Below are 15,652 nucleotides of genomic sequence, written 5' to 3' on the forward strand. Positions count from 1 at the left end.
GTAAATTTTCTAATTCTCAATATTGTAGTAAAAATTTGTTTGGAATGATAAAGGATTTTCCGAGATAATATTGCAAATAAAAAAATTAATTGCTTCTCTATTGGTAAACTTTATGTTTCATCACTGCAATACAACATTGTGTTGTGATGTTTTCCATACAAACTTTAGCAATCCCTCAAAAATATCTATCATAGATGTCAATAACATTTTTTCTAATTTTGCATTTTTTTTTTGCCGAATAATTTAAATTTTTATGAATTCATTGGAACCTAAAAAGTAAATTTTAAAATACCCATTATATATTTATTTTCTAAATCAGAAATTGGAACATTGATGATTTTGATATAGGAGGACCCCTTGGTAGAGGGAAATATGGGAATGCATTTCTCGCTAGAGAACGAAAGAGCAAATTAATAGTCTGTCTTAAAGTAAACATAAAATGCCATAAAAGATATTAAATGTTAATTTTTTTATCATAGATGATCTTTAAAAAACATATTGTTTTAGATGGTACTGAACATCAGATTATAAGAGAGCTTGAAATTATGAGACATTTATAGTGAAATTTTATTCTTTATTTGATAATAATTTCTTGTCATTTTTAGTCATCCAAATATTATTCAATACTTTGGATATTTTCATGATGAAAGAAGGCTATTTATTATATTACAATATGCTCCTCAAGGGGAATTATACAAACTTCTCAAAGCAGCTAATGGATTTGATGATATCAAAACAGCTTCAGTTAATCATCTATACATTCTAAAACCTTATTTATTTCAAACCATTAAAATGCTTATATAAGTGGAACAGTCTGGTCCAAATCCCAGCCAAGCTAAGCCAGGAAAATAGAGTTTTAAATATTGTAAATATATTTAATAACAGTTTATGCTTACTAATTATTTATCTGACTTTAACAACAAACTATTTTCAAAATTTTTGTTTAAAAGTTTGCTAATATTTTTATAAAAATAATTGTCCATAGACTAACAAACATTTTACAAGAGCCCTTTATGTAAGTTAAACTTAATAAAAATTAATTTGGAATTTGGAAAATCATCATATAAAGATAATATGATATACTTGTATATTATTTAACATAATTTAAAAAATAACTAGTATTTTTATAGTAATATTTTAAAAAGTGTAGCTAGTTACTGTTACATTTCTTAAATATAACAAATGACATTTTTTTGCAAAAATATAACTAATTATTTTAACAACACTCAAAAAAGTGATAGATTTCTAAAATAATGTATAAATATTTTTCAATATAAATTACAGAAATCTACAGAGATCAAAATTTTGAGCACGCCATATTTTAAAAGTAAAACCCATTTCATTATATTATTAAATCCAGTGACAAGGTGTCAAGTTTACTACTAGGGAAGCAATCAAAAAATTTTTTTTATTTTTATTTATTAGTCAAACCATAAAAAAAATTAAGATTTATAAATAAGTGGAATTTGTCTTTGTTTTTGAGTAAAATGATCAAGTACTGAATCATAAAAGTTATTGCTAGATTTTAAATTTTATAATAATTATTTTAATTGAAATCAAAGATAGATTCGATAATTGATTTTGACTCATCCTATTTCTGCAATAAGATTTGATTCTTTTTAAAGACAAAAAACCCCATTTTGCACTTGCTATTGTTGAAGCCAAAGTTAAGATGAATTTGCATAAAACTCTTAAAACTCATCAAATTGGTACATATTAAAAATTCAAGTATTTAATTAACATTCTTTTTCTTTCTAAATTTATCATCCCAAAACACTACCTTTAATTCAGTTTCCAGCTTGTGTAGGTTGAAAAATGAGTAAGTGTTATTTAAATTGTCTAATAAATATTTTGGGAAATTTTGATTAAATATTTGGAATTCACTAATATCTAACAATTCGACGAATTTGATATTTTTTTAATGTATCTGTTATTTTAATTATCAAATTTTTATAAAATTCTATTGTTTGAGAAATCTGGGGATCTATTACGTTTTTTATCTAAATTGTCTTCAATCTTTTCTTTTACATTTAAATTTCTCCAAATAACATCGTTTTCTATATTTTATTTAACAGAATTTTTGAAATCTCTAATATTTTTAAGACAATAAGATATATCGTTAATTTTAGTTTGAAGTATATCATATTAAATAATAAATCAGATTCTGGAAAAATTTATCGAAATAATAAATTTAGAAAATTTGAGTCATTTAATATATTTAAATAGCCACCCAAACAATATCAGATTCTCCATCATTTATACTTTCAAAAAAAACGACTAGATCCTTCAAATATTTGAAAACTGTTTGAACCAGCCAACCATTATTCCATCTCGTCGGGGCTACTCGTGGTAATCTTTTTCTGACATATTTATCAAATTCCGCTGTTCTCTTATATGATGTACTAAAAAAACTGGTTAAACCAGATGAAGTTGCAAAAAAATACCTTACATTCTTTAATTTTGCTGCAAGATTTTGATAATAAGATTTAACTTAAGGGAAAAGCAATGAATATAAAGTGCTGAAGGATTGACGTCTCTTATTTTCGCTTGTAGTTCATGAATCGTATTACATAACTGCTGTGTCATCGTAACTTTGACCTATTAATTTTTTAACAATCTTTTTTTATCATTCAAGAATTTAATGACAAATTTTGATAAAGAATTAGCATCTCGATGCATAGTAACATCAAAGAATTCAATAAATCTTTCATACAATGTCCCATATTTAGAACATATTGAAGAACAACCCAGTTGAGATGTATTATTTATATCAGTTGTTTCATCTAATATTATTGTTATAAATTCCGTTTCTTCCAATTCATTTAATATTTTTTGGTGTAAGACATATGAAATTGAATTAATTAAATCATTTTGAATATCGCTTGATAGTCCAATAAAAACTGTACTATTTTCTAAATGATGTTTCAATGGTAAATTTTCTTCAGTGAACAAATAAATTAATTCAATACAATTTCCTCTATTTATTGAACTAGAAGATTCATCATCACCACGGAATGCGAGCTCCTGAATTCCAAGAAAACATATAGAGTTGATCAATATCTTTAATATTTCTCTTTGATTTGACTTTTGAATTATCCTTTTCAATTGATATTTTGCGCATTGAATCTATCATATTTTCAATACGATTTTTGCCAAATGTTTTTGATTGAATCATCGACTGCAAATGAGTGGTTGATTCTTCATGCCTTCTGCCTTTGAAAAATTATTCATATCCGAGAATCCTTTATCATTCTAAATATATTTTTCCCTTGGGAATAATAGGCATGACCAACAATATAGAGAATTTGAAAATTCATATCCAGTGAGCAATTCATATTTTTCATATTTATCAAAAATTACGAATGCAAGTTTTGATTTCTTTTTTTAAGTTTTGTAAAATTAGTTTTGGTCTTCCTTCTCTTTTATTTATTAAAAAAAATAAGCATTTTTTTATTTGCTTCCCCACTTATATTTTAATCATAAAATTAAACAATTACCATAACATGATTTTTTCATTATTTATTAAAATAATAAGCAATATTAAGCTTGCTTCCCTCATGTATATATTTTTTAACATAATAAAAAAAGTTACACCAAAAATATATCATACAAAACATTATTTTTTAAAATATTTATTTTTAAAAAATAAGCAATAATTTGCTTCCATTATGTTTTTTTTTGACATAATAGTAAATTTTTTAACGTAGTAAATATAATAGTAAATTTTTTAATGTAGTAAAAATAATATTAATCTTTTTAACTTAAATATTTTTTTTAACAAAGTCAGTTGAATTTTGTAAGAAAAATTTCAAGGGGAGCAATGCTTCCCTTGCTTCTATGGATGTTTCGTCACTGGTTAAATCATAGGTTTTATACAACCTCAAAATCCTAGGTGTGGTCAAAAAATATACCAACCTCAACAAGTGGGTCAATCAAAAAATAATATTTTTAGGGTTCTGGTATTAGGCTCAGTCCAGACAGTCTTATTCCAAGCCAAGATCCAGTTTGGCTCTTTTATTTATTCATATTTGGGTTTTATAAAAATTGTTAGCCTGGCCTGGGCTGGGTATATATACAAGTATTTATGGCTTTAGTCTGGGCTTGCAGGTTTAATAAATATTTTGTTATTTCAAAAAAATGCATTTTATCATCTGGGGGAAATTTTGCCATTGCAGATAAGTCTGATTATTATTTATTTATTAAACCTACATGATTAAGTTATAAATACTTAGTTTTTAAATTGAATATACATTTAAAAATAAAATTTATCTTTGATATATATTATATATATATATAATAGATTATATCCCAAGTAGCTGCAGCCCTCAAATACTGTCACTCCAAAAAGGTTATACACCGAGATATAAAACCAGAAAATATTTTGATAATGATGTGTGGTCAAATTAAGTTAGCTGATTTTGGATGGTCTGTCCATTCTCCTAGTTTAAAGTAATTATTAAATTTTAATTAGAGGTGTACCATACCATTTTTTTATTTATACTGAGCTGATGGCTAAGTATTGACACTATTGAACTTTACAAGATTAAGATATATAATATATAAGTAAAAAAAATTAGTTGAATATTAACTAAAATCGTGTTGTGCAGTTCAAAGTTACTTAGTATTTAACAAATATCTTTTTATTTATCAAATATTTTATATGAAAATTAATATATCAAATATGAAAAATCAAAATATTTAATTAAAACCTGCATGTTATTGTACAAGAGCCTTTTAAACATTTATACAAATATCACTTTTATTATAATTTATCAAGAATATTTTATGAAAATTAACCTATCAAATATATAAAAATAGTAAATTAACAAATTCAAAAATTAGCCATAATGGAATTGCAGTTAATTATTGCACATTGTGAGATTTGAGCAAATCTAAAATATAGAAAATAATATATAAATATTTATATCTAAATAATAATTAAAACTTGCATGTTATTGTACAACAAGTTCCTTTTTAACCTTTGGCGGTCGATTAGCTTCGTTTTTGTTTGATGTAATTTTGGTACTAGGGATGATACATTTCCATAAACATAAGCCTAACACATGACAATTGTTGTTATGAAAAACCAAAGTAAAGCCATTGTGAGTGGCTTTTGCAGCATCTGATATTAATACTTCTATTTAAACACAAGGTCCAGATATCTGTTTTTACACAGTTAAAATTCATAATTTTCTTTTTTCATAACAACACACTTCAACAAAAATAATGGAAATGACTATTTGCTATAGAAGTACCTACAACCATCAAAGGGGACCCTACCACATAATTTTATAGGTGGCATCCACATAGAGCTTAATTGAAGGACTGACTAGATTGAGGAATCATTTTGTAGATATAAAAAATTATTAAACGTTATCATTGTTTCAAATTTGTTATAAAGGCAGCATCTTCAGAAATTTAATAATTTTTCAGTAAGCAATTCTTCCAATTCCCCTAAACTTATAAATGATGGCCCATTTTGTCTTTAGTTTCATTTAAAAATTTATTAGTTGATTTATTAATGGTAATATTAAGGGTGCATCCAAAGTCAAAAAAAATTTCCAAAAATAAAAAACTGATTCTCGTATTTATACATTATGCGTCCAAACTCGATTTCGTAAATTTCATTAATAAATTTTTTTTTAAATAAAACTTTGACATTATTTTCCATAATCATTTTCGGTTTGAGACCCATTTTAAATAAAGTTTTTATTTCTAATTTTACATCACTAGGAATTTTGAGAATTTGAGATATGTAAAATGTTACATTATCATATAAAGAAGATTATTTCTTGCAGTTCATTGCTTTCCTCTTTTTTTTAAAACTTTATATTTAAAATAAATAGTGTAAAAAGTAAAACTCCCCAAGTAAATAAAAAAAACTGGGAAATTATTTATTAGCTGACCAAAAATTTAAAGTACCTGCCAAATTATTTTAAAACTACCTATTTATTTTAAATACTGCCCCAATCAATAAAAAATTTGAAAATTAAATATTAGCTACCCAAAATTGAAAATAGCTACCAAATGTCTTTTCTACTGCCCATAATTAAAATACTACCAATTTTGATATATTTTGCTGCTCATTCTTAATAAAAAACTGCTCGAATAATTTGTCTTCTTTAAAAAATTATCTCTCTCATTATTTAAGTTCCGCCCATATAAGAACCCGCCCAAATGTCATCCCATAAGAAGAAAAGGGGATTCAAATAAATGAATTTAAAAAATTGCGTGATTGATCAATATCGATATTTGGTATTGGTACACTTCTTACTTTAACAACTTTCTTGGATTATTATATTTTTAGGTAAATTAAACTCCATTAAATCTAATAAATATCTAATTCTGTAAAATGGATAACAAAAAGACAATATGTAACTTAAGATATTGTAATATTATATATCATTCGTTCATGTACAAGGCCATAACTATAATTTTTTATTGGGGGGGGGGGCATTATAGGGCCATAATGTTTGAAATTGCATATTTCGATCATATTAATTCTGTAATCTTTTTCTCATATGCTAATAATAGGTTCATCATTTTAAAATGGGAATCGTAAATAATTATCTTAGAATCTCTATTTGGTATATTTATGCAATATATAAATCAAAGGCCTGCAGAGGTACCATTTGCACGGCCCAGCCTGGCCTGGGTTTTATATTTTCAGGCCCGGCCCGAGATTTTTTTAAAAAAAAATTATTTTTAATTTTTATAGCTAATAATTAGTGATGTTAAAAGTTACTTTTGAAACATAACTAGTTACAGTTACTAGTTACATTTTTACAAAAGTAACTAGTTATTAGTTACAGTTATTTTCAAAAGTAATTAGTTACTTACTTTATACATCATTCATATGCGCATTTATTTATTGAATGCATTTATTTAATATAAAAAAAATTGGGATAAACAAAGTATAATCAGTTATTTAAAATAATATACAATTTATTTATATAAAAAAATATCGCAAAATTGAATATTTACATCGAAGATAAAAATATATATTTGCATTGAAAAAAAAACATTTATTTTTCATAAAAATTAGAATCTAATAAATTTTTATTTGCTTTTAACAACAAATTAATTTCAAGTTATTATCTAGGAGACGTGCTCGTTTATCTCCAAAAATGAGCTTACCTAGACTGAACAAGCGCTCTACGGGAGCATTTGATGTTAAAACAACATTATATTTAATAAAGAGTAATTTTAACTTTGGAAAATCGTTATATAAAGAAAAAGTGTTGTTATTAGATTTGATAAAGTTTTCTATAAGTTTATTATCCAGAATATTTTGTCGCTTTAGGTCAAAAAATCCAACTACATCAAGTGATGTTGGTTTTGAGCATGATTCATTCGTCTGGGATTCACTTTGAGGTATTAAGGTAAATTTGAACGGGAAATTATAACAATCAGACATTTTCACAACATATTAAAAATAAAATTAATTATTTGAATATATCTTTAGAAGTAACTAGTTAATTTTGGCAGTTACATTTCAAAAATTATAACTAGTTACGTTACTAGTTACAATTTAAAAAATATAACTAGTTACAGTTATTTTTTAGCCAAAGTAACTAGTTACATGTAACTAGTTACCTTAACATCACTACTAATAATGGCGATTTAAAATCTTTGATTTTAAAATATACTACCCAGCCTAGCCCGGGTATATTTAAAAAAAATGTGCGAGCTGGGCTTAGGGCCGGGCCTGCAGGTTTGATATAAATAGTAAAATATAAAATATAAGTTCTAGATTATGTAGTATTAAGTAACATTTATGTGATATTTTTACTTTTTAAAAATTACAATTTCATTTTAAAAAGTAGAAAAAATCAATTTTTAAAAATTTTACTACTAGAAATGGGTGAAGGGAGGGCAGAAAATTTTATTGGGGCTTGGCCCTCATATCCTAGTTACAGCCCTGTTTTAGGTCACTGTTATCAAATATGTTTTTTAAACAATGTATTTCTATTCTTTTAATTCCTTTACTATGTTCCTATTTTTTTGTTTTTATTTTTTAAAATTCCTATACATACAGGAGAACAACTATGTGTGGGACATTAGATTATATCTGCCCTGAAATGGTTAATTCCAGAGCTTACAACGAAAAAGTAGACAATTGGTCTCTGGGCATTTTAACCTTCGAATTACTTATGGCTTACCCTCCCTTTGAAAGCGACGATAGGGATGAAACTTATAGGAAAATACGTAAAGGCTTAGCGATTTATCCCCCAAAGATTGGTTTCTTAGCCAAAGATTTTATTTCCAAAGTAAGTCTAACCAAAAAGTTTTTATCTCTAGTCACCTTAATAGGGAAAACGATGAGAGTGAATGAATAAAAGTAACGATGCACCGATACTCACTTTATCGGCAGATATTTTAAATTTTTTATCGACACCAGTAGCTGATACTCAAAAATGATAAATTACCTTCATAATTTAAAAAAAAAATTGGTCATAATTATTCTATAAATTTAATTTAAAAAATTAATATAAAAATTTCTAAACCGAAAACAAAAAGAAAATTGGAAGTGTTATTAATTTTTTTTATTTCCCTTAATTTTTATGAATAAATATACTACACTATTATTTTTATATCCGTCAATACCATGCTAAGTATCGGGGTATCAGTGCATCTCTTGATAAAAGGAAGAAGAGATGTGGAATCCTGTCTTTTATTCACTTAATATTAGTTTTTTTATTCAAGATAGCAATTGAGAAAGAATGGAAGGAAATAGTAAAAGAATTAATTTAAAATGAAAGCCTTTTTTTACATTCACACAAATATATTAAAATCTAAACCAGCTAATAGGTTTTTTAAAAAGTGTTTTATCTCTAAAGTGACTTTTATAGAAACAAATAAAAAACGGGAAAGTGAAATTTAGTGTTGTTAAAGTAACTAGTTAAAATTACATTTTTGCTAAAAAATAACTAAAGTTATATTTTAAAAATTGTAACTAGTAACTGTAACTAGTTATATTTTTTGTAATGTAACTGCCAAAAGTAACTAGTTACTTTAAAAAATATCGATGTATAAATCTAAATAATATATTCAAATAATTAATTTTATTTTTAATATGTGAATTGATCTCTTATTAAAAGAATATTAAAATTATAATTAATATACTATAACTTTATAAAAATACTAGCTGATAGCCCGTCAAGGATGACGCGGAATCAGAATTTTCTACTTGACGATGGATGAATCAGAATAGTCAAATGAGAGAAATAGATTATCCGTATTCATTCTTCCAAGATTTCTATAAATTTTTAGAGAAAATGGACAAACATATTATGGTAAATATATAATAAAAAAATATGAGTTTTGATATTTATCAATTCTTTAAAGAAATTTTCCACATCTAGGCGCAATAGTTTTTGCCCTCTCACTTCTTATAAAATCTACATCTCAAAATCATTTAAATGCTTTTAAAACCTTCCTAAATACTCTTTTTTAAAAAAACCTGCCATCATAGATTCGAATCAATTATGGGGGCAAATCTGATTATCTCACAAACACTGTGGTGGTATCCACCCCATTGTAATGGGCTATTTAGAAGATTATTAGCAAAAATAATTGCCACGGGTCAAAACCCAGGGTCTTAACTTATTAAATATACGTATCAATTAGAATTTGGTGTTTAGGCAAAATAGCTTCACATGCCATTTATATTATATCCAAAATCCTCATAACATGGTTATTATCAAAGTAGACTTTAGAAATGCTTTCAATTGCAAATTTCCTAAACATTTCATAGATTGCTTTTATCCCAAATTTCCTGTTTATTCAAAATTCCTAGAGACATACTGTAACCTTATAACTACTTTATTCGGCCCACATGGCTTAGATTCTGGCGAAAAGCAGGGGCACACTTGGTATTCATTATCTCATCCATTATCTTAAACCTAAATTTTATTTGGATATAAATATTTGGTATCTTGATGATGGAACAGATGCTCATAATTGGTTTTCAATTTCTTTAAGCCAATTTTAAAAGACTCATTCTTAATAAGTCCAAATCCAAAATCTGTTTCCATGATAACAATTTACAAATCCCTCATCTAGCAAAATTAATTATTGAGTACATAAATAATAATAATTAAAAAAATAAGGAAATTAATATAATTTAAAAAAAGTATACCAAGTTGGATTATGAAGAAATAAAATCTTTGTTGGGATTCGAACCCATGACCCTCATGACCCTTTTAAAAAATCGTGAATTTTTAAATATATAATAAATTGTGAGTGACAAAGCTTTTATATATATTATAGATGAGATGTAATTAAAAGAAGAGAAATAAAATAATATATTTATGTTTGGTCGGTGGGGCTTAATGACCCATGTATAGATATACAGTTGGATCGACAAATTTATTGATATTCTTTGTTGTAAGTAGAAGCCTTATTTTGGATCACCTGTGATGCAACCTTTGCACTATTATTTAATAATTTTAGCTTGGCATCCAAATGATCGACAGGTGTCTGAAACAACCCGAATAAAGAAAAGATAATTAAGGTGGCTCAGGCCCGTACACAGCGGGGGGCAGGGGGACAAATCCCCCCCCCCAAAGCCAAAAATGCAGATGCCGGATATAATTTCAAAAATATTATTGTTTATATTGGTTAATATTTATTCCTATCTCATATTAAATATATATTTAATTACATTTATTATCACATTCATCTAGTAAGTTATTTTATCAATTAATTTCGATTTCTAGTTTTCAGGCGTAATATTTACTTTATTTTCAAATTTTTAGTAGCGTAATATTTATCTACCATTTTCAAATTTCTAGTAGCGTAATATTTATCTACCATTTTCAAATTTCTAGTCAAATGATAATTATTTCTGAAACTTCTTGTCCAACACGGAAAATAAAATTGCAACTTTGTCGAGATAGACTCTCCGCCATCAAACAGTAACAGCTTTTATGAGTTATAAGAGCCGATTATTTGCTATTACTGAAATTTTAATATGGCCTGAAAGAAATATTTCCTCAGAAGCAAGAAAATTATTGGATTCAATGCTTATTACAAATTTTTTTTCTCGTTAGAATGTATTATTTAATTATACAACTATTTTATTTATTACTTTTCAAAAGCATCACATTGACTTGATTAAGAAGATGAGAATAGCTGAGAGCATTTTATTAGAACTCAAGGATATTAGGGCTAATGTTGATGAAGAATTTCATATTTTATATGTTATTGTTGAGTCAAAAGCAGGGCTATACGTGTTTTATATTTGTCTCCTTCGACTTGCAGCAAGGCAAGCTCATCGTTAAAACATTAATATAGGATCAGTAGAAGGGTATATCTATATATTTATATCTTAGATATATTTATAACCCAAATAAATGAATAGTTTTTAAATCATCATACAACACTTACCAATCTAAAAATATTACTTCCACAAAAGCCTTCCCGACCTTTTTCAGATGGTGATAGAAAAAAAATATTTGTTAGATTTTTATCATGAAGATGTTAAAGTATCTTATGATGCCTTATTAGTTAAATAAGTGTGTTTATAAGATTAACTATGGATGATATAGTCCCAAAAAATGCTATGGATGCTCTGCATTATTTCAAACACATTTTAGATTATATTCCCTATGTATTAAAAGGGTTTATATATCTTAGCAACCCTTCCCATTAGTAAACTAATGAGAGAACATTCTCTTTTTTAAGAAGAATAACAGAGCCCTGTAGAGGTACCATTTTCAGAGCACCACCCGTATTATAAAAAAAAAAATTTGCAGGCCTGGCCTGGTTGTTTTTAAAATAAAATAAAAATAAATTATATTTATTTCTGATTTTTATAGCTAATAATAACGATTTCAAATATAGGCTGTTTTAAAATATACAGCCCAAATTTGGGGCCCAGCCTGGGTATATTTAAAAAAAATTAAAATACGGTCTGGCCCGGGGGCCGGGCCTGCAGGTCTCTGAAAAACATACCAAGAAGTAAAACTTCTGAAAGTAGATTGAAAGGTTTGGATCTTTTGAATATTCATAGGTATTTAACAACAAGCAAGGATGAGATAATTGAAAAATAGGCACAATCCCAACGAAGATTGGATTTTACATTGTAAATATATAACATACAAAATACAATTATTCCTAAGAAACTTTTTGTGTATTAATTTATATTTTTAACATTTAAATTTTTTATACTTTATATATAAATTTTAAAGGCTCAAAAAATTCAAATTTTTATTTTGGGTCATTTAAGTGATTCTTATAGTGGTTATATTCACTTTATATTTTATAATTCACATTTAATTTATAGTTTTTCATCTACTGCCAGTTATATCCGTTTAATATTTTTTAATTCACATTTATTTTATAGTTTTTTATATGCCGGTTTATACATATAATTTTTTTCTAATTCACATTAATTTAAAATTGTGTATTAGAAATAGTTATTAGTCCTAATAAAATTATGCTTGATATTTTTAAAAATAATAATATTTCTTAAAAAAAATTATTACCCCCCCTCCCCCTCCCCACAGACCAAATTCCTGCGTATGTGCCTGAGGTGGCTATATTTATTTTTTGTATTTTCTGCTTTAGTGATGGAGTTAACAGTAAAAGATCTAGCAAAACGATCTACACAATCCCAAACGAGGGGTAAACCTTGGTTCCAAGGGACTAGCTTTGTGATAAATTAATTTTAAATTTTGTTTAAATGTCTCATTGTGTTTACAAAGTATATGTCCAAATAGATTTTCTTTTCTTAAATTGTTGCATTGCTGGGTTTTATTATTTTGTAACCAAATTCAAGTAATAAACCTATTTTTTATATTATATTTCCTTACAAATTTAACACAATATTTTCCATATTTTTTGCCTTCAAGTTGCTGGCAATACTTATACTTTGGAATTTCATAAGTTATAAATGTATTTTTTAAATTTTCTAAATTAGAGCATAAAACTTAGTATAAGGAAAGACAAAGATTTAGATTATTTTGGAATTAAATAATTTTTGTATAAAATGCTAAATTAGTCATCATTACTTATTAATAAGAAAAGACAATGACTATGAAAGAAACACAAAATATTATAATGCAGATATCAAATATAATTTCCTTCAACAAAAGATTAATCATATAACCTACATTCCATAGGCTAATTTAATTTTTTTGAAAATTGGGGAATTATCTAGGGTATTTTTGTCATGGTCCTCTTGTTCAGGATTTTTTTGCCTTCCAAAAAAATAGGTAAACTCTATGATCTAGTGTTTTCCAAATTATACAATAGAATGCATGCATATTTAATTAAATAAAAAATAAATTATCTAATACCCTTTCATTATTATTCTTTTTATCACAATTTTATTTGCAATAAGTTTAAAATAATTTGCATCAACTGTATATATAAATATCATATTTGCAAATATTTGAGTGAAAAAATCATTAATACTTATTACATAACTTGAAACCCATTTTTAGAATTAATAGACCATTTTAAAATTTATAAGAACCAGAAAATAACTTATAATGATTCTGTAACTAATAACTAGTTGCATTTATAAAAATGTAACTAGTAACTGTAACTTGTTATATTTTTACCAATGTAACTGTAACTAGTTATGTTTCAAAGGTAACTTTATCTTATCTTGCACGTTGGTCATAGACCTGCCCAAAATGAGCGAACGTGAATTATATGAAGGTCTATTTTTCATATAATTATGCCGATTTTTCTCAGGATACCGACAAACCTTGTACCCAGATGAAACTAATTTATGAGTGGAACTAACCCTCTTCCAATATAGTAAATAGGTTGATTTAGCGGAAGATAGAAAATATATTATAAGGAGAAATAGAATAGATGTACAATAAAAAGGAATACTGTTAAAAGTCTTCCAAATACAACTGTCTAATGTTAGTTTAAGATTTAATTTATTTTTATAAAGGACTTAACAACACTAGTGAAATTGCTTGAGTGAATGAATTTTAAGAAAGTAAATGGGGAATTAGTTTTTGTGTCTAATATTTACCATATTTATGATATTATTTTTAAAATGGCAAAGACAGATTTAGAGAAATTGAATGAAAGAAAGAAAGATAAAAAAAGAGGAAGACACATAAAGGTATTTGATTGAATCATAAAATATTTTAAATGATAAAATAGCTACTAAGAAACGATCCCAAACTTAGAATTACACTTAGTGAAGTGTGTGTTCATCCATACATCAAAAATAACGATATAGGACCCAAAGCTATGCAATCTCCAGATTTTGTCATATAGAACACTGTATAAACAAATATATAATACTTAATATGCAATCTAAATTTACAAATTATATAATTTATCATTATATACCTATTCATCCCGACAACTTTAAATATTGTTCTTGTAGTAATTTTTCATTTACATACACCCTTATGCTTATCTATTTTATATAGATTGATTTTTCTTATAAACTCTTTTTTTTTAAACTATTCAGTACTCTTTTTTTTACTAATGTCTTCCCCTTATGTTCTACTCAATGTATTCTGGACCACCCTTATTTTTTTACATACATTCACTTCCAAAATCAAAAAGTATTTATATAAAATATTTTAAGAATTTTTCTAATAATTTTATTATCAAATTAAAGAAAAATTAAGAAATTTTGATATCATCACTACTCTACTTGCATCTGTCAAACTCGAAAGTTCATTCGTAAAAGTGTTGTATATACGAATAGTGTTGTTAATCGATTGAGTCGAGTCGACTTAGTCGAAACTGAGTCTAAGTTTTGGGTCGAAAAAATTGACCCAAACTGACTTGAGTCGTGAACTCAAGTCTATATACCTGAGTCGACTAGAGGACGAATATTTTTATAAACTTGAGTCGTCGACTAGAGAACGAATATTTCAAATTAATTATTAATAATTAAGATTTGTTCTGTTTTTTTACATTTTTTTATTATAGACTTCCAACTTGAGATTTAAATAGGAATTATATACTTTAGTCAACTAGAGGTCGCATAGTTCTATGAACTTGATTCGACTAGAGGACGAATATTTCAAATTAGTTATTATTAATTTGTTGTTTATTACTTTTTTTTATTTTAGACTTCCAACTTGAGTTGCAAATAGGAATTATATACTTGAGTCGACTAGAGGACAAATAGTTTTCTATGAACTTGAGTCGACTAGAGGACGAGTATTTCAAATTAGTTTTTTTATTTATTAAGATATTTGTTCTGTTTTTTACATTTATTTACTTTAGACTTCCAACTTGAGTTATGAATGCAAAATATATACTTGAGTCGACTAGAGGACGAATAGTTATACTTATATGAACGTGAGTCGACTAGAGGACGAATATTTCAAATTTTTTTAATTAAGATATTTGTGATCTATTTTTTACATTTATATACTTTAGACTTTGAACTTGACCATGAATACGAAATATATAATTGAGTCGACTAGAGGACGAATATTTCATATTAGTTATTATTTAATTTATTTGTTCTGTTTTTACACAGGATAATTATAATGACCAATATTGTTTGTTAGCTGTTTTAATTTTCCACCTATTAAAAAAAGCTTAAAATTTTAATGTAATGTGCAGATACACATGGTATTTGTACCTGGACCACCTGCTAAAACACAGTTTTTAGGTCGTAAGAAAGCAAATCTACTCAGACCTAACTGTATAT

At 26.2% G+C, this 15,652-nt stretch overlaps 1 protein-coding gene across 1 annotated transcript; it reads left to right on the forward strand.

Annotated features, from left to right (window-relative positions):
• The first annotated feature begins 253 nt into the window (after window positions 1–253).
• Window positions 254–14,281, forward strand: LOC135926923 (aurora kinase B-like). The gene is made up of 7 exons (XM_065462855.1): window positions 254–276; window positions 320–428; window positions 480–559; window positions 606–744; window positions 4,301–4,449; window positions 8,039–8,270; window positions 14,134–14,281. Exons 1-7 carry the CDS (start codon window positions 254–256, stop codon window positions 14,248–14,250), a joined length of 849 nt encoding a protein of 282 aa, XP_065318927.1. The 3' UTR covers window positions 14,251–14,281.
• Window positions 14,282–15,652: the final 1,371 nt, after the last annotated feature.

The sequence above is a fragment of the Gordionus sp. m RMFG-2023 genome, chromosome 3, assembly GCF_954871325.1.
Source record: "Gordionus sp. m RMFG-2023 chromosome 3, tfGorSpeb1-WG-v2, whole genome shotgun sequence".
In the NCBI taxonomy this organism is placed as follows: Eukaryota; Metazoa; Nematomorpha; class Gordioida; order Chordodea; family Parachordodidae; genus Gordionus; species Gordionus sp. m RMFG-2023.

Excerpts from the sequence above, each read along its gene's own strand:
- LOC135926923 (XM_065462855.1), top strand. The coding sequence starts at position 254 with ATGAATTCATTGGAACCTAAAAA. Across the intron at positions 277-319 it reads AATTCATTGGAACCTAAAAA|AAATTGGAACATTGATGATT; the intron begins GTAAATTTTAAA and ends TTTCTAAATCAG. Across the intron at positions 560-605 it reads GAAATTATGAGACATTTATA|TCATCCAAATATTATTCAAT; the intron begins GTGAAATTTTAT and ends TGTCATTTTTAG.